Source organism: Pseudomyrmex gracilis, unplaced genomic scaffold, assembly GCF_002006095.1.
Source record: "Pseudomyrmex gracilis isolate BER0280 unplaced genomic scaffold, ASM200609v1 scaffold_61, whole genome shotgun sequence".
NCBI classification, from domain to species: Eukaryota; Metazoa; Arthropoda; class Insecta; order Hymenoptera; family Formicidae; genus Pseudomyrmex; species Pseudomyrmex gracilis.
In genome coordinates, this window is record NW_018020645.1 from 1 (window position 1) to 18844 (window position 18844).

General features: G+C 41.1%; 1 protein-coding gene across 3 annotated transcripts in view; it reads left to right on the forward strand.

The window, feature by feature from the left end:
* The first annotated feature begins 1137 nt into the window (after nt 1–1137).
* Nucleotides 1138–18844, forward strand: part of LOC109854201 (disheveled-associated activator of morphogenesis 1) — a 28709-nt gene continuing 11002 nt past the window's right edge. Inside the window, exon 1 of one of the 3 annotated variants that reach the window (XM_020427071.1) lies at nt 1138–1258. Coding sequence is in view for 1 of the 3 variants with exons in the window: in XM_020427068.1 (XP_020282657.1) it covers nt 15482–15520 (39 nt within the window). In the remaining 2 variants the exon portion in view is untranslated. Of the gene's footprint in view, nt 1259–6901; nt 7414–14489; nt 15521–18844 lie in introns of those variants that run through there. The other 2 variants (XM_020427069.1, XM_020427068.1) reach the window with 2 other exon arrangements.

The following is an 18844-nucleotide window of genomic DNA, read 5'->3' on the forward strand; positions in this document are numbered from 1 at the left end:
ATATTGAAAAGTGTCTGCCATTCATTTTATTATTTTCTTTAATTCTGTAGAGCCGTTTTTCTATCCGAGCAATAATTACGAAAAACACCGTTTAGTACGAATTACTCGTTCGATCGGTAATAACAGGAAGGTCCAGGACCCTCTTAATGTGCTTTGGTCTCAGAATGGTGCCAGTTATCGCATACTGGTATATTCGCTCGTACACTCACGAGAATTTTGTTTCTTTCGAATCGTAAATTTATCATCATCTCGACGGAACGATGTTAATAAAAACAATCAAAAAATTAGATATATAAAAATGTGTATATATAAATAATCTTTTTTTATTGATAACCACTCGACGTTCGATAATAATTTACTGTTTTTACAGCAGCGCTTATCGTTAGTTGCTCGATGTTAGGCGCGTTAACGTTACATTGTATTCGTCTGCTACCTTTGGTCGATAAGTTACGCGAATCAGATGAAGTCGCTTCACGTAACTGTGACGCGCGCGCGCGCAAAAGAAATCTGCAAAAAAAGAAAAGGAAGAGATAGTTAAACTAGATATATTTATTATTTCTTCTTACTTGCTATTTTACGTATAAACTAAAATAATATTTCAGAATTAAATAATTTTTTTAGTCATAATTTATTATAACATAAAAATTTCAAAACTCTCGCGCCTCGATACCTCGGCGTGCTTCGAGAGATCGATTCGGTCGGTACGCGCACAAAGAGGAGAGAGAATCCGCGGCGCGCGCCGTCGCCTTGACGACGACGACGACGTCGACGTCGTTATGACGTCGGCGCAATGCGTCGTCGCGTAACCAGAGCCGCTGCGCCGGGTCGACGGTCCCTCCGATGGCAGGCCAGTGTCTCGACTTTTCTCGGCTTTCGCGTCACGCCTTCATCTCGCGGTGTTTCATCGTCGTTGCCGTCGTCGCGGTCGCAACCCCTGATCGCCCCGGCTTAAGCTACGTGCTAAACGTGTGAACAAAATTTTTCGTGCAACATCCGGAACGTATAAGTCTGTCGTGTCTCTCGAATTTTTATGCGCTAAGCCGGAACGGGCGCTCCCCCGAAGCCGCCCTCGCAGCTCGCCCACGACGCGAGACGTCGTTGGGCGACGCCGTCGGAGATGTCTAATGTTGATCCTTGTGAGCGCCGCGGCGTGAGAAGTCATCGGGACATGTGCCTTTCCGCCTCTTATTGATCGGCGCGTCCCGACCGGCGCGATCCCCAAGAGATCCCCACGTTACTCGGCCCTGCGGGAGACCTGGTAAGGCTCTGCGATCCCTTCGTGGTCATCCGAGACACGTCTCGCGAATAGGGTGCTGCCCTGCTGAGTATAGAATTTGCTGCAAATTTTCTAAGGATACGGAAAACACGTTTAAATTGTAATTAGAGGAGTTTCTTTTATTATAATTATCGCATCACGCTTAGTAAGGCAGTACGCTTATCAGTGAGAGAACGATGATGATGATGATGATGATGATGATGATAATAATAGTTTAGTAATTATTTAGAGATAACTACGATAACTATATCTAGCGATGACTAATTCAATTGTGTAGCTCTTACTAATAACAATAATTATTGTTATACTGACAATAACAAAAAAGATGGAGAGATTTCTTTTTTCAATTGTCACATTGTTAAAACCGAAGATGTTTGATTTTTAGATTTAATGAGGAAACGTACTTTGCGCTAGGATCTGCAGATGTTAACTATAAAAAACTCACTCTCACTAAAACTTTCTCCCATGTCTTTTAACGAGTAATTGCTCCAGGGACTCGTTATTATTAGAATGATAATCACACGCCATTCATTTATCTGTGATCAAAATGTACAACGTGTATATTGAATCTCCAATAAAAACAGTTTCGGATCAGTACGCGTACGTTACGATTGATGCAACAGGATGTACAAGAATTATGTGATTAGATTTTCAATTAAACGAGAAACGACAGAACCCTCCGCGTACAGAGATCGATTTAAAGGTGCGAGTAAGCGAGATAGCAATTGCTGTAAGTCTCTGGAAAGAAATTTCACTTTTGTTTCCTCCATCATTTTTTTCATATTTTACATGAAAGAACCGTAGTGAACATTTGGTCAAGAGCGATCGAAAGTCGCCGATAGCTCCGCACGGGCGCGGCAGGAAATTAGCTGTCCGCTAATTGAAAAGTGTCTCACTCATAAAACTGTTTAATCTCCCAACAGACGGTTTTTTGCTCGTTCCCCGCGATCTCGTGTTCTTCGATCGATTTGATTGCTAATAAATTTGTAAAACACATCGTCGTAAATAATTTTGTCGATTATGCATACTGCATATAACTGCGTAGCTATGACTTGCAAAAATGCGGCGATATTAACAGCGAAGATTTAGCGCCGATTTAACGGGACGGCGAACTTATAATTTCATTTTCGAAAGCTGAATTTTCCGAAGAAAAACTCTCGTTCTTCGTGATGCTCGCAGCATCCGATACAGATACACCGACCTGTGTGGTTTCGTTGCGGCCTAAATGATAAACCCCGCGCATTGCGAGAGGTCCCGCTGACATTTGAAAATGTCAGTGACTACCTACACAAGTTCTACTCGTGTAGGCTCGTTGCTATTATAACCGATAGCCCGACATCGGAAAACCGAAGCATTGTATCGTTCGTCCGATGAATCGCATAACATGCGATTTGTCTCCGCCTTTTCCTAGCTTCTTGCGAAATGACATCACTTATGTGAGATATATCACGATGATAATTTCATAATTGCGCTGTAAAGTTTTTTTTTTTTGCCTGGAATTCCACGCGCTGAAGACATTAAAGACTCGCAATTTTTTTTTCCGCGAAAGAAACGTGCCGCGCGTTCATGTATATACACTTTGAAAAAAACTCTTATGCGTTTTATTTATATTATTGTTTTTTTATTATTGTTTTTTCTACCGCGCTTTTTTTAACATTAACCTGGTTTACAAGAAATCTTCTGCAATTTAGAAAACGATGAGCACCTCGGCGAGCAAACGCGCAAACCCGTGGCCGAAGAATATTGCAAAGAGGCAGCGCGCTAAAGCAGAAGGGTAACACGCGCTCTTGGTGCGCGCTTATTATAATTTTTACCGGTCTTTACGATCGCGCTCGCACAGTCGAACGTGCTATCAAACGCATACCTAACTGTACCGGGACATTCGACACACACGTACCGCGCCGGCACAGAAATAACATAAACGCGTAAAATGACGAGAACGAAAACCTCGCCGTTAGGTTTTCGCGCTGTTTTCTAAAAGACGTGTCGGGAAATTTGAAACCGGAAAGAGCCGAACAATGAAGAATTTCAACGCGCAAGAATCGCGTATCATCGGAAGATCTAGTAGAATTCTAAGAGATGTGCGTTTCTTACGTGGCACACGCGCGTGTTTTTAATTGCTGCTATCGTAGATTGCAGCATCTCGTGTTTAGCATCTGTATTCGCGAAGATCCAACTTTTATCACAGCGATGGAGATTGATGGTGTTATTAACGGCGCCTTTATGAAACTAACCATACGCTCATCCGCACAAATTTTCCAAATATTTAGAAACCCTTTTCTTACGCGTTGGAAACTGTAGTATAAACGCTTTCCAGTTCCCCGTCTGTCTCTATATAGCCTCTCTCTCACACGAATTATTTTTAACTTCACGTGCAACGATGTACAGCGCGACACTCAACGCAAGGTCAAACTCGCCTTAAATATTTTGATTCATCTTTTTTGTTTGTTTTTTTTTTTTAAGAAATTTGAATAAATATTTCGATTCATCTTGTTTAATTTTTTAAGAAATTCGAGTCTTGTTACTTTCGATTTTTTTTCATCATATCGATCGAATGTATCTCACATTTCTCTTTCCTTGCAACTGCGCTAATGATGTAAATCACACACGTACACACACACACACACACACACCTCGTAACTGCCTCTTCGCCTTCAGCAGAGAGAGTTCGAGAACGTGAAAAAATGCTTGAGAAGCAGAGAACGCTTCAAGTTAAAAGATACGGCCGTTCAGTGAGACCGTTTACGACGGAGAGAGAGAAAGCAGTTCCGTTTTTCCTACTTCTCGTTCCCGAAGGATTCGACGAACGGCCTCACGAACGAACGCGAGATCATCAATCGGATCGCGTGGTTCTTGCCGATAAGATAATGACGCGGTCGGAAGACGCGAACTGACGAGCGCGTTATTTAAGACGCCTGGAGATGGCTTAACTCCATCCGCGTCCGATGAGAGATCTTTTCCTCCTTAAAGCAGTCCCGCCGGCGGGAGAACAGGAACAAGTCAATAACTATTCGAAGGGCGATAAAGCGCCTGCCCTCTAATCAATGCCTCGTCCGTCCATTCGTTAGCGAAATACGGCACGATAAAATCGATAGCTCCGCATCCCAACAAGAGCAAAGAGCGCCATGTGGGCTATCGACCACAGCTGTCAGCTCCCTGTGCTTGCGCATACATCGCGGCGCGCGTCCTTAAAGCTTCCCTCACATGGAACTCCGGAACGGGGGAGTCGATGGTACAGCCGCTGGGAAGAGGAAAATAATGAGACGCGCGAACGCGGCGGGAAGTCCGCGTGGGGAACGGGCGTCGTTCTTACGGTTTACGCAATTTTCTTCTCTCTATTCTCTCGACGCAAGGATTCGCAAGGTTACAAGCGAGATAATGTCAGAGCGACGATCGGGACCGAGTGTTGAAAAAAAAATCACACGGTGTCGCTCGAACGACGCGCCATGACGCGCCTCTTGCAGGACGCGCGGAGAAAAAAATGCGGAAAAAAAAAAAAAATCGCTGACACACAATTCCGTGTGGCAATGCGCGATTACGATACGACGGTAACAAGGAACCGGCCTTGATGCAGGCACTGAAAGGTTAAGGTTGACGTAAATAGGCTCGTGATTCATTCATATACTGGCTATCGATTACAGGCCTTCGTTCGCGTGCCCGTAACTCTGTGTGTTACGTGACTTCCTCTCCGTGTAAATTCTTCTCCGTGTGCACGCGCCCTAAGGATTAAGTTCTAACACAATGCCCCGAGTGTGTCCCGTTCCCGGAGTGACTCAGAGGACCCGGGATGACGTTCACCAAAATATTGCACGCGCATACACACAGAGATCGCAGACGACTAATACATCTCTCAGTCGTCAGATCGTAGAGACCCGAAACAATGACGTCAGTTGTCTCAAAAAGAACGATAAAACGTCTTTCCAAGGCGAGTCGAGGAGAGACAGATGCGGCGCGAGATAAATCGACGCGACTCGTCCGCGACGAATCGTTATGACGAGCACATGTCGAGGAGAAAGGAAATCATCAAAGCGATAAAGAGAGGTCATGGTAGACTCGCGCTAGTCGGTATACTATAGATGGTATTAAAGAGTTCGCCGCTTACACACGTAATTGCCGCGCGGCCACGTCGGTGCACCGGTACTACTTACGCACGCAACGCGATCACGAAGAAATAAACGTTCGCGCGCGAACGAGATCATCGCTTACGTACGCAATGATCTCGAGCTGCGAATGTCATCGCTAGCCGCAAATTACAGTTGCAGAGATCGCGCGGTCGCTCGACAATTGGCAACAATTGGCGGCAATTAGGGCCGGGACGGAGTCGTGATTTCACGTCGCGACGTTAAAGCAAACGTCAGAACACACAGCGTCGGACAGCAAACTTTGGATCTCGATTCGCGTAACTTGGAAAATAACTTCCTTGTTACAGTGCGGACGTTACAGTATGAGATCATTAACAAGAAAATGTTAATTACTCACGCGTTCTTGAGAATGTATGATCTACTTTGTGAAATTTTTTTTTTTTTCACTAAGGAATACTCAAACTGCGCTCGCGCTTTTAATATTTCGAAGAAAAGTTTTAATATTTTTTTTTTTTTTTAAAGAAAGTTTTAATATTTCAAAGGAAAGTTACATTTGCGCGCTTTAAGAGAGAAATTTTATTTTTCGATATCGAACAAATAAAATAGAATTTTTTTTTTTTACACAAAGTGAGTACAACCACGTATGAAGAATATACGACGCGGGGAACGACGCGTTCTAATATAATATGCTTTTGTTACGACTCAAAACTTTATCTGTAACTAGACACTACGCGTGCATTGTTGCATTGTGATGCAAATCAGTGTGTATAGACTCGAAAGAAAGAAAAACGCGCGGAACGCGTTGTTGTGGATGCACATCGGAAATGCAATGCTAATTTAATGCGTCGCTACACCTCGTCTTGCATCAATGTTTGCGCTCGCGTGCAATGTCGCAATTAGAATTGTTTCACGGTTTATTAAGAAGAGGCCAGCCAAATGGGCGCGCCGTGATGTGTCAAGAGGTTGATAGCGGACAATGCGTGAAAGAATGGTGATAACAATCACAGCGCGCCAGTGCGAAATTATCTACACGAGTCGAAAAGCCTATCCACGTCTGTGGAGGAAGATAAGTGTTCTTCCATAATAAAAAAATGTCTGCAACTTTTTTTAATTTATCTTTATTGTTAATTATTTGTAACTCAGTATCTAAAAAAAAAAATGGATTTTTCCAAACTTTAGTCATAGAAAAACAATTTCTTCCATTGTTCAAAACGTATCTGTATTTATATGTCACGCACAAAGAGACTCAAAGATAAAAAGATCTCGATATTAGTGCAAACATTCTTTTTGAAATCCAAACTTCTGACTACGCGTAGCACGCGTCGTCTAGTCGGGGGGACCCTGAAAAAAAAGAAGAAAAAAAAAATATATACAGCATCTGAAGGCAATAGGGCGAATGATGTCAGTGGTGGGGCTTCTGAACAGATGTTTACTCCACAGAGCGAGGGTCCAGTCCCCCACAAAGAACCGTACCTCTAGAACCACCCTTCATTGACGATTACTCCATTTGAGCTCAGCATCGGCAGCAGTATCCACGACAATGGTCCCACTCACTATTGCTACCTCTGGCCCTTGTGAGTTGGGCTTAAGGGCCACGTGACACGTGCTCGCTCACGGGACAAGCGCACACGACGCAAATACACACGCATACATAGAAGCACGGCGACGTTCCGGACAAAATTTGCCGGAGACTCCCTTGGACCGTCTCGGCGTTCAGGCTACCATGTGGACTGTCTCTCGCGAGCGAAAATCTACGAACACGTGCGAAGAAAATCAGAGTTCAGTTATTTTATATTGCGCTGAAACGAACGAGTTCTCAGAAGAACTCAGTGCTAATAAGCGTAATTTGAAATAATATAAAAAAAGATAAAAAAAAAAAAGAAGAAATTTTACGGTTCAGAATGTGTGCGAATCATCATCATGTGTAAATCTTGTCGAGAATCAAACATTCTTGCAATGTGTAAAATAAACAATGTTTTTTAGTGAGATCGAAAAAATGACGAGTGTAAAACAGTGCGCGTCTCTGTGGGATCGTCGAGGGCCAACATTTAATGCGTAAGTGCGAACACTTTAGTGGGGGCTATTTTCTAATATAAACATATGTATGCGTGCAGTCGGCAATTGCCAACCGGAAATAACCAATTCTTTCAACGCCGATGCGTAAAATTACGATGTCGGATTCATTTTATTAATGACCGCTGCACTTATCATACATATGAACGCTATCCACCAAATGAGCGCTATCAATTTGATAACGTTCTACAAAGTATTTGCAACTATTATTCCAGCTTGATGATTGTTACCAAGTTTCTTTTTTTATATAAAAAATTTTGTATAAAAAATATAAATATAATATAAAAGAAAATTATTATAGAATTAGAAGAGAGTTTTTATGGGTGATGGATAAGAGCAAAATGGACGTAAATTGAAATCGTAACGGAGCATGTATGGCAAATAATAATAATGAACGAGGCAGCAATTCGCGAAATCCATCTCGTAAATTTTGGCTATTGAAGTGTGGACTAATGCATTGTCAAAAATCACTGAAAACATCTAATTTAACGAGCTGTCACGCACAACGTACGATAATGAGCCAGCGTTTGAAACTCGTCAACGATAACAGCAATATATCATCGCTATCTACGCGTCGAGGTTTTACTTATCAATTGTCTCTTGTACTTTGAAATTTTATAAATATTTATTAATTAATTCTCACTTAATCAGTTAATTAGTATCACTTAATCAGTTAATTTTGGTATCACTTAATCAGTTAAATTTTATAAATATTTATTAATTATTTCTCACTTAATCAGTTAATTTTTTAATGATAATTGTTAAAAAATCATATTTCTTTATTATTAACATAGCACACATGTTATGCAACTGGAAATTATATAATTATTCATTTCTCTGCCTACGCGCTCAAGAGAAGAATATTTCCTCGAACGCAAAACTTTCCGCGTCAGAGGATATTTATTGCGGCGGAAACTTATTTCCGCGAGATATATAATTATTAGACGCATCGTAGCGCGATGATGGCGCCAGCGAGCACGTGTTGCGCGACGACGCAACGTCTGCCGTCATTTTCGTGTGTCCGTAATATTAAAAAGACATATTTGCAACTTTCCAAAATATGCACAGGCGCGCCACGTGCGTTCCAATTTTTCCCCATGTTTGTGCAACATCTTTCTCTGAGATTTGTGTACTCCGTTGATATTCGAAAGTGTTTTTGCAAACCGGTAGATTATCTGTCGTTCGAAGAGATTCTTATATAATACCGAAAGTAGGAAGAGATGATATGCCGAACGTTGCGATAATTAAGAAACGTACGTATCTATCTTTCCGGTAATCAACGGCGACTCGCGAGTTATTAAATGATATGGGTTCATTTTGATGAACAGAAAACTGCCGACCGAGTGTTGTGTTTTTTGCTTTAACATACCGACGAAACCAGTTGCATATCTTGTGCGAGTGAAAAAGGAAAGATCTCGGAATGTAAATCGGATCAAACAACGTAACCGGGTTTTCTGCAATTCTCTCTCCTCTTTCGTTGCGATTTAGGCCGACCTCAATTTTAGAAAATCTTGGGAGTGTATAATCGCGCGCAACAGAGAGGCAGTCGAGTGATGTGAAAAAAAAGAAAAAAGAAAAAAAAAAACAAGAAAAAGAGACGGTCGCGAGTCATGCGGTGAATATCGAGTGCTTGAACGTTTGCCAAGACTTTTGGGTCGCCTTGACAGAGGGAATAAACTTCACGGGACGCACGTGAGGTCGTTTGACTTCTTTTGCTCTTAATTTATAGCCACAAGATTTTTACTCGGTAGATAAGAATGAATGTAAACAACTACGAAATATGGAAAGTTGAAAAATTTCCATTATGATAATTAACGGTAAAATTTCGGTCGGTACCGACATTTATTGTTATTTATCGTTTTGTCAGTTAATTACACAGCACGCTATGTGTATGTTGCAAACACCAAACACAAACCTTATTTTTTCTTCGCGAATTCTCTCAGTCTGACGTCTTACGCGATGTGATTTGGCTATAGTTTTGGAAAAATTAAAAAATTTATTGTTAATTATCTTATTAATAATTAAGAGTAGGAGGTATGCGCTGGGAAATAAATAACAAATTATATACGTTTGCGATTTCTCTGAGAGTTTAGACTATTATTTATCTGGTCTTTTCTTTGTCGCGATATATAATGACGTAATCTTACACCCCGATGTATATCAGTCTTTGATACCGGTGCCGTTAATTAAATCATACAGCAGAGGGTCAAATGGCAAGTAGGTGATCGATGATCGCGTTCTCGGTACGTTTATACACGATGGTTATAGTTCAAAGCTGACCGGTATATGTAAGTATCACCTAGAAGCAAGTGATATTCAACTTTTTTTTTTTTTTTTTAAAGCCGCAACAACGGTATTGATTTGTCTGGGATATAAGACGGTTTATCGTGCGAACCTTCGGGTCAACTGACGATCAAACGGGGGTTTAGAGTTAAAAAATGCATGAATATACAAAATGCGCATCAAGACTGGAAGAGGAGTCTCGAGATCACTTAGGCGCGGTGTGTGCGAACGCGCGATCGTTTTTCTCATTACGCTGTTCTGGGTCAGTGGGACCGGCATTTTTGTGTGTGCTCTCGTTGCGCTAAGCCCCGATACGATTTTTCCGATTGCTTTTATTGCATTCTCGTTTATTGCAATTCGACTGTGGAAACTTCACGCATGAAGGCGCGCCGCGCTGCTACCCCGCGCGTGAGATCCTTTTCCGCCGCGCTGGGAAGCGATGATAGGTCGCCAACAACCGATTAGAACGGATAAGCTGATAAGCGAGCGAATTCGCTGCATAATCGGGGCCGGGGCTTGTTGTTTTATTCTCGTTGAATGAACTCGTTGCGAGATAATAAATCGCTAATCTCGGGCGCTCTAGAAGTCGCGCAAATGCGAAACTAGTTCGTCGCACTCGTTCAAAGCATTTTTTTCGTTCGTATAATATTTACGAGAATTTATTTTGATAAGAAAATTTGACACAACAAAATTAAGAACGCAAAGAATTACGTACGTAAAATCCGCGAGAGAACAGTTTTTCAGGGTTTTTCGACGAAGAGTCGCAATCGGTCATCTTTTTTTCAGCCAGTCAATTCTTTTTCGCGGCTAGCGAATTAAAATGCGACTCTTATATCGGAGTCCGCAGCACCGTTAACGCGCGTGTGTGTGGCTCGATCGTCTATACTAAATTTATTCCAAAACGCGCGCCTCCTCCTCAGGTCAGTGTGTCACGATTTGTGTCTAACAGCAGGTATACACGCAACATGTTGAACTCTCGGGAAGAAGATCGCTCGCAAGGGACCGTGTTCAGCAATCTGTACATGTGTCGATGATTTTTTAACTGTTGGTTTAACCGTTGTATCTAGACCCTCTCTATACATTTGTGCAAGAACGTGCGCCCGGCATTCGTTCCCGGGCTTGGTGAATCTTCAAAACTGCCGTAACACACGGCGTAACAATGCGAAATATGCCGGAAAAAGTGTACAACAACATTCGAGAAAGACCTTCGAGAACGTGACGCTTTGTGATGGGATTGGAAACGGTATATACGCCTTCGAACGGGAGCGGAATTGTAAAATAATCTATGAATGAACTTCGTCGCTGTGCGAACGGTGGTGAATACTAGACGACCAGTCCCGTGTGTCACACAGGCCTGAGGTTCTATCTATACCGGATCTCGCGTTAGAATAGACGCTTAACGGGACATAAAATATTATAGCGACCGATACTCCAGAAACGACGTGTGAATTTCTAAGTGTTTTTTTTTTCTCGACACTCTACGTGGTGGATACAAAGAAGTTAAACTGTCTAGTAAGTTTAAACGTAAACGGAGGTGTGCTGCGGTCTTACGCATGTATGAGATATTTTTTTATGCGAACAACTTAATAAAAATGTTATCAAACCAAATATCGGGAGATAAAAAAATTATCTGTAAAAATATTAAAAACAAACATAAAAAATATAGAAAACTGAAAAAATATGAAAAATATATAAATATATAAATATAAATATATATAAAACAAAAATAAAAAATAAATATATATTATTAGTTTAATAAAAAATAAAAAAATATGTAAAGTGTGTTTTCCTGTTGTTAAAAAACTATATAGTAAAACTATGAAAGCTAAAGAGTAATATCAACAAACATTTCAAAATACATAAAAAGAGAAGTAAGTAAATTTGGTATTTTGAAAAAATAAATTAAAAAAAAAAGAGCCAATATGAACTTTAGACACAGATGGTGATGTGTAACGAAAAAATTATATTTTATTTTTAACGTTTCGATTCAGGATCGGATAATTTTCAGAAAAAAGTATTTTTTATTTGTTATTCCTATTGAATAACCAGTGACCTAATTGTTACACAAATCGTTTACATTTTAATCGAGCAGTCTTAGTTAAACGTTTAGTACAAAGTTTGTAAAATTTTTTTTTACTTGCGACCCGGATTAACCGAAATTGACATGATCGGTTACCGGTGTCGAACGTGTATCTAGTCTAGTCACGATTCGTGAGTCCGTCGATAACCCACCTACATTAACACTGTTGATTTAGACGTGCCAGACGTGTCGTCGGCGAGGTTGAAAAGTCCGAGATAGCGCGACCGAAACGGTGATACCGCCGCCGCGCCACGGCGAAAAGGAGAGGAAGATATCGCATAACGGGGCTTCTTCAGTAGGTCGATACATGCAATAGGTGACACCGATTAGTATACCATCGTAAAAATGCACTTATGCTGTTCTCTAACACTATTCGTCGTCACTTTTCGAAGAATATAAATATCCGAGTTACATCAACGAGAAAAAAACGAGCGGCGGCAATCATCTGAGAGAACGAAAGATTTTGATGGTTTTTTTTACGAGCGATTACATCGCGACCACCTTACTCGAAATGTTGTTAAACCGTTCGCGAACAGCTTCTTCGGTACACGCGGCGTTTATATTTTTACCGGATTGATAAATTGCTCTCACATGGTTAATGACACGGTACTAAAACGGAAATTAAAACCCGATGCGCTTATACTTTTTTTCGGCGAGAGTTTACATGAAAAAAATCTGTGCTTCCCGATTTAATTTTTCTAAGAAACATTGTGCATCTCGGTTTATTTGGTTTTAAACACACAGAAATTGTATTCTACATGTGAATATTTTTTATTTATTCGTTCTGAAGAAGGCAACGAAAATTCATCCTCACGCCGGACTGTCGCGGAAGCGCGATAAAAGAGTGGCGTCTCATGTTCTCGCGGAAAGTTTCTCTCCACGGCTCGTTTTCACCGGGTAACATCGCGGTGCAGGTGTCCCGCACTTTTAAGGCACTATAACGCGCATTCCTGCGAGATAAAACGAGCGAGCGCGACCCGGCGCGATCGATTAGCTTCAACACCATTAGCGAGCGACACTACGTCCGCGCGCACAAGTGTCTTCGTCCGTTTGAACGACCGACGAAGAAAATGCGATGAAGAAGCAAATGTGTCAACGACATGGAAATCCAATCTTGTCTATTTCTTGATAAAAAAAAAAAAAAAGAACAACTTAAAAAAAAAAAGCGGTGAGAGTGAGATATAGCTCACTATTTTTAGATCCGCTGTGAGAGACAACCCGCATATGAAACGAAATTCGATGTTTACGAAGCTTATACGAAGTACGCGGTTACTAATTTAGTCCGGGTTGCCAGCTTGGAACTTTCGCGTCTTGATTTAATCCGATCAAGCGGACTCGCGGTCGTTAAGAATCTCGAATAGACGCGACCACCACAATAAAGAGCCGTCCTCAAGGTAGGCAGTCCCTGACTAAAGGAACTCTGCAATAAACTTCCTTCGTTTTCTTCGCCGACGTACAGCCCGGTAACGGCGCAGAAGGAAGGAAAAAATATAATCTGACGCTCTCGTGTGGTGTTTTATTTTTCCTCTTGAAAAACCAGTCGTCGCTCAGCGCGCACGTCGACGACGAGAGTGCGCATTCCGCAAGGCTGTCCCCGCGGAGCGAGCAAGGACGAACGATTTCCGCGCACAGTGACGACACCACGCACGAGTTTGTGCGAAACACGAATTTTGGATTCCTCGACAATATCAGAGAGAGAGAGAGAGAGAAAGAGAGAGAGAGAGGCGAAGTCACGCTACGCTTGTGCACGTGCGCGCGAGAGCGGCGAGTTGGCTGGCCGTGACTTTATTTTCTTATCGTTGTTGCTCACCGCCGCGTCCCCTTGCATTACATTCAGAGACCGAAAGATAAATTCTCGTTTGGAAACTCTCATACAAGCGGTTTGTAATTGAAATCGCGCACGACAAATAAAATCGCGTGCTATCTTTCCGTTTTTTTATTATCGATATATATCGATTTCTATATTTAATACAAATACTTCTTTGTTAAAACACATCGGAATTAATTTCGCGTCGCACGTTAGAATGTCGCGTGTTAATTTATTGTTGTTCCGCAAAAGGAAATGGGCAAATTTAAAAACGATTCGATCGCTGCATTCATGCATAGAAAATAAATCATATATATATAGAGATTTCTCCCCGTGCTTCGAGTAAATTGAAAAAAAAAAGTCATTACTCACACAGGTGAAATAACATAACAAAATCTGATTTAGATATTTACGTGCCATTAATTATCATTCAGCCCGCTCGCTTTCTCTTTCTGTTCCCTCGCTCACGGGATAATGACAGAAGTGATAATAACAGCGAGTTATATTTAACGGCGAGAAAAAACAAATCACGTACTCGCGCGAATTTATTCATCTTCATTAATATCACGAGCGAGACAATGTTTCGCGCCGTGGCCGAATTTTCGGCTCGAATTTTCTTCGCTCACCGAGGCTAATGACTTTCATCACGCCTGTTCTAAGCGCGAGTCTTGTGGTAATTCGATTTTTTTTTTTTTTTTTAATTCCGCAGATTATACAGATGAAGTTTCCCGGTTTCGCGCCGGACCTTCGCCGATCGAAGTATTCACCGGCGAAGAGTTCCTAGCGCGCAAGTAGGCCCCCCTTCTTTCCAGATCCCGGTTGGGGGACCCCTATGTGCACCTGTGCAGGTTGAGAGGTGTTGTTTTCACCTGGCAGTTCAACCTACAATCGCGAGCAAGAACGTTCTGCGCGGACGGGATCGTTCTCTTCTGTGTCTCGATTGAGAAGAAAAGTTAAACCACACAATCTGTGGTCAAAATTCACGGAATTACCCGCAAATTTGTTTCATTTTTTTTTTAACATTTTGGACTCGTCGGTAATTGCGCGAAATAATTTTTCCCAAGTGAAAGACTACTTGGTGTTGACACGATGTCGTGCTGTTGAGTATTTGATTTTTTTTTTTTTTAAACAAGAGATTGCAAATAAATTGTTTCAACAAAACTCAGAATAGAAAATATATTTTAATGAAGAATTTTCTGGAAGATATTTTTGAACTAGAGACGAAAACAGCGGATCGCAAGGAAGAATCCGGAGAAAAGATAGATCGATGAAGAAATTTTCGTACAAAAATTATTTTAATTAATAGATATTTCAAAGAAAATTGCTGTAATAAACTTTAAGTGAACAGATGATGTAAAACTTCGTTTTGCAACAAGTGGGAAATTGCTGGAGCAAATCTAATGAAGTCAATCTTCTCGAATATATATATATATATATCGTCAATTACATAATAACGTTTTCTGAAGCAAAATCAAGGTGAAAAGTGTGGCATAATAGATTGCAAGTTTAAAGAAGAGAACCACAAATATTCTCCGTGTTCGCTCGCACGAATTATTCCAAACAAGAAAACGCGACTTCGAACGCCTCGTGCGTGTAACTTCCGCAATCCATGAGCGAAGTCTAGCGAAGTCGGTTCACTTGGTTTTCGCTCTGTCCTGTGACAAGATGAAGCATTAGAACATATCCTAAATATCAAAGTCTGCGATTTGTTCTGAGACACGATGTAATTTGCTGGCGCCTGTCGGCAAATATTGATAATCCTCGCGTGCTGAACGGGCAACTTTCGAACGAATAAGTACTCGACACAGCGCGTCTCTCTCAGTGCGAAAAGGGCAAACGTTTACTCTTTTGAAGAAGAAACCGACGAAAAATTCACTGAGATGGATACCATGCTGGAGAAAATGGGAAAGCTGAATCTGGTAATGTTTGAGCACCATCGAGCTAATCGATTATTAAATGCGTCATTAGCGGTCTTCGTTATTAAAACTTTTATCACGTCACCGTATTACAACAAATTAATTTATAATAAATTAATATTGTCCACAAATAAAGTACGAAGTCTTCACTTTTTTTTGTACAGATCAATCGATTCGTTATATAACGTGTGAAAACGCTACGTGACAAAAAAACATTTTATATGTTCGATTGCTACATTAGAGTTTTATTAACTTTCTAATACGTGATTGATCGTATATGATGAGCACGTGCTTGTCATATAAATGAAACGTCTGTGACGAACGAAACATTTTTTTTTTTTTGGTAACAATTGCGAAGAAAGTATGTTAAGAATATATAATTGTATGTTTTTGTGAATTAACAGTCTATTCAAATCCGACTTTTTCAATCGGAGGAGAACTTGTTCGCTTCTCTCTCTCTCATTATTTTACTTTTCCCTTTCTCAATTATTCAAACTATTTATCTCAATTAGTTTTTTAATTCAAAAACTAATTGTGCAACAATTGATTAAACTAAAGCTAGACTTAATCTTATGTTTATACTCGTATGTAACTCCAATTGTGCGGAAAACAAGTCAATTATGAAGAAGTCTAATCTTAATTGGAAAATACGAGTGTGTGTGAGATCATTAACATGTTATTTAACCCTAGGAACTGTGTTGGCGTACGCGAGAAAGTTGTTCGGCACATTCCTCTCGCATTTTGCGTCGAACAAATAAAGTCCGAGCAATCACTGTCAGTTAATCCGAACAGCCGAATGTTATTACACACAGGCAGGTTGAAATGCCAACAATTCCGTTCGGCTTTTTGCCGCGCGTTGCCGCCGCGCACTCTCGTTTAGAGACACGCAATGTTAGCGACGCGCTGCTGTTACGTCTTGTACGTACGACGGGACTGGTTTACCTGGTGTGTATCTGTTTTTATCCGCGCTATCCGCTCGCGACCACATCAAAAGTCCATCCACACGAACGATCGGAGTCGAGTTCAAGAGTCTCCGCACTTGTTTCACATCGTTTCACGCGTTCCGGCGTCATTCTCGCGTCCCCCCCGTAACGGCGATCTGTCAAGCACCTGCCAGTCGAAGTCTGAATTATTAGCTTGTGAACGTCGATTACCATATCGTCGGTATATTGCGCGATTGCAATATCGCGCTCGCAAACATCGGTCGTGTTCGAATTAACAACAGTTTGATGACGAGCGTTGTTGTTCGAGCGCGATCGAAAAATTTGCACGCGCCTTCTTTGAGCCTATCGCTCGTTACACGAACGATACGCTGAATAATTCGCGGTTCTAATTTTAGGCTGTTCTCGAGAGTACAATGCCACGTAACGGAATCGAACGTTATCGCAGCTCGTGATCGATCCACGCGTACGATACATTTCTTTTTTTTTTTTCACGGTTAACGAGCATGCGGCTAGAAGCGATCGGTTTTTGAACGACGGATATGACGATAGATCGATCGATCGATCGATCGGTGGTCCAGTTGACGTCTCGATTTAAGAGAGAAGGGCGCGCGAGTGAATTTCACTCGAATATTTTCGGTGAGAGTACTCGTAAAGAGAAGAGTGAAAAAAGAAAGAGAAAGAAAGAGAGAGAGAGAGAGAGAGAGAGAGAGAGAAAATAAAGAGTGAAAAAGACATGAGCACAGAACTGATAGAGAGAAAGATGAGGCAGAGAGAGAGGGAGAGAGAGTGCGAAGGAGCCGGAGAAGATATAGGGTAATTCAGCTATTTTTCATTGTTCATTGTTACAAGCGTTTCACCGTGCTTGAATTTATCGACGTGCAAGTATCGTGAATATGTAATCGCGCAACGTGTGTTCTCAATACGCACGACCTGTCGCTGTGTGCAGTCGTGTGTTCTCGATGTATTTCATCTATATATGTATGCTGCTATATATATATATATATGTATACACACGTATAATGCACCTTCGTACATTTTTTTTTTTAATACAAAGTGAAGAGGACGCTCGTGCCAGTGACGATTTCGTCATCACTAGTTGAGAAAGTATCGCGGCACGAAGCGCCGTAATTATTCAAATGAAACCAGCCTAATTGCGAGGAGGCATTTGCGTTTCGCGCCGCATTATCCCGAAGATTCGCTATACCTCAACGCGGCACAGGTTGCTGCCGCTTTGTAACGCAATATAGGCGAACATTTTTCTTCTCCGCGCGATACTTCCGCGATTATTATTTAGATACCGCCAATTTGCATGTAGCGCATGTGTGTTTCGAAGTTTCAAAACGCGTATTATAGTAAAAACTTTGCTTTGTGCATAATTCATAAATTTAAAAAACATATATTTGTATATTTTAAATATATAGGTTGTTATTTTTATCGTGTGTAGAATAAAATGTTTCAAATCAGGTAAAAAATTTAAATGAACTTTGAAAAAGAACATCCGTAAAGAAACGGATGATAAAACGTTTCCGGGAAGCCTCGGTTTATCATTGTGTCGCTTTTGCCGTTTCGTTCGCTCTGCAAAAGAAAAGAAAATGATTCCCGGGTGTGGCGGGATCTAAACCTCCGCGCTCTCTTCGGCGAGAACGAATAGCGATACGCTCGAGAGAATCGGACTGCACTTAGCGGAGTGTTCTTCGGAGTCGCGAGATGGATCTTCGTTACTATGAGCTTGGTATAGTTAGCCGCGCGAGACGGATATTGCTACTGAAAACAGCGATAACAGCTGTGTTGCCACGGTCGATTGGCGCGCATTTTGACGCGATATATCACATACGCATTATCAGCGCACTCGATATAAATAATGAAGATACTCAGAGATCTTTATTTACGACGTCTGTCGCTCCGCGATGATCTGAAATCTGTCACGCAAAAATTTGATAATTAACATAATTCACAAATACTTTCCTTAAAAAAAAAAAAAAAAAAAAATTATACGTCATACGTAAGACACGTAACCGTATGTGCTTCTTGTGAAAAAAAAAAAGATGTAACGGTATAATAATCTACTAAAGGAATAATTATATAATTATATACCGCGCGCACACACAGGAGAATCTTCTCGCGAAGACGATCGAGTGGCCTGATCTTTTTGATTTAATTATCCGATTACCGTAATAACTACGGCACATTAATATGGTTGCGTGTTATAGAGATAATTATTAATCGTGATAACACAAAGTGATGAGAGAAATTTTAATGAATATTTTTCAATAAAGGAGCAAACCGTACGATGAGGAAATTTGTTAGTCATCAAAAAAATGGAAGAAAATTACTATACGCGCTGGGTCGAAATTACGGAGAAACGCGATTGACGTGCCAATAA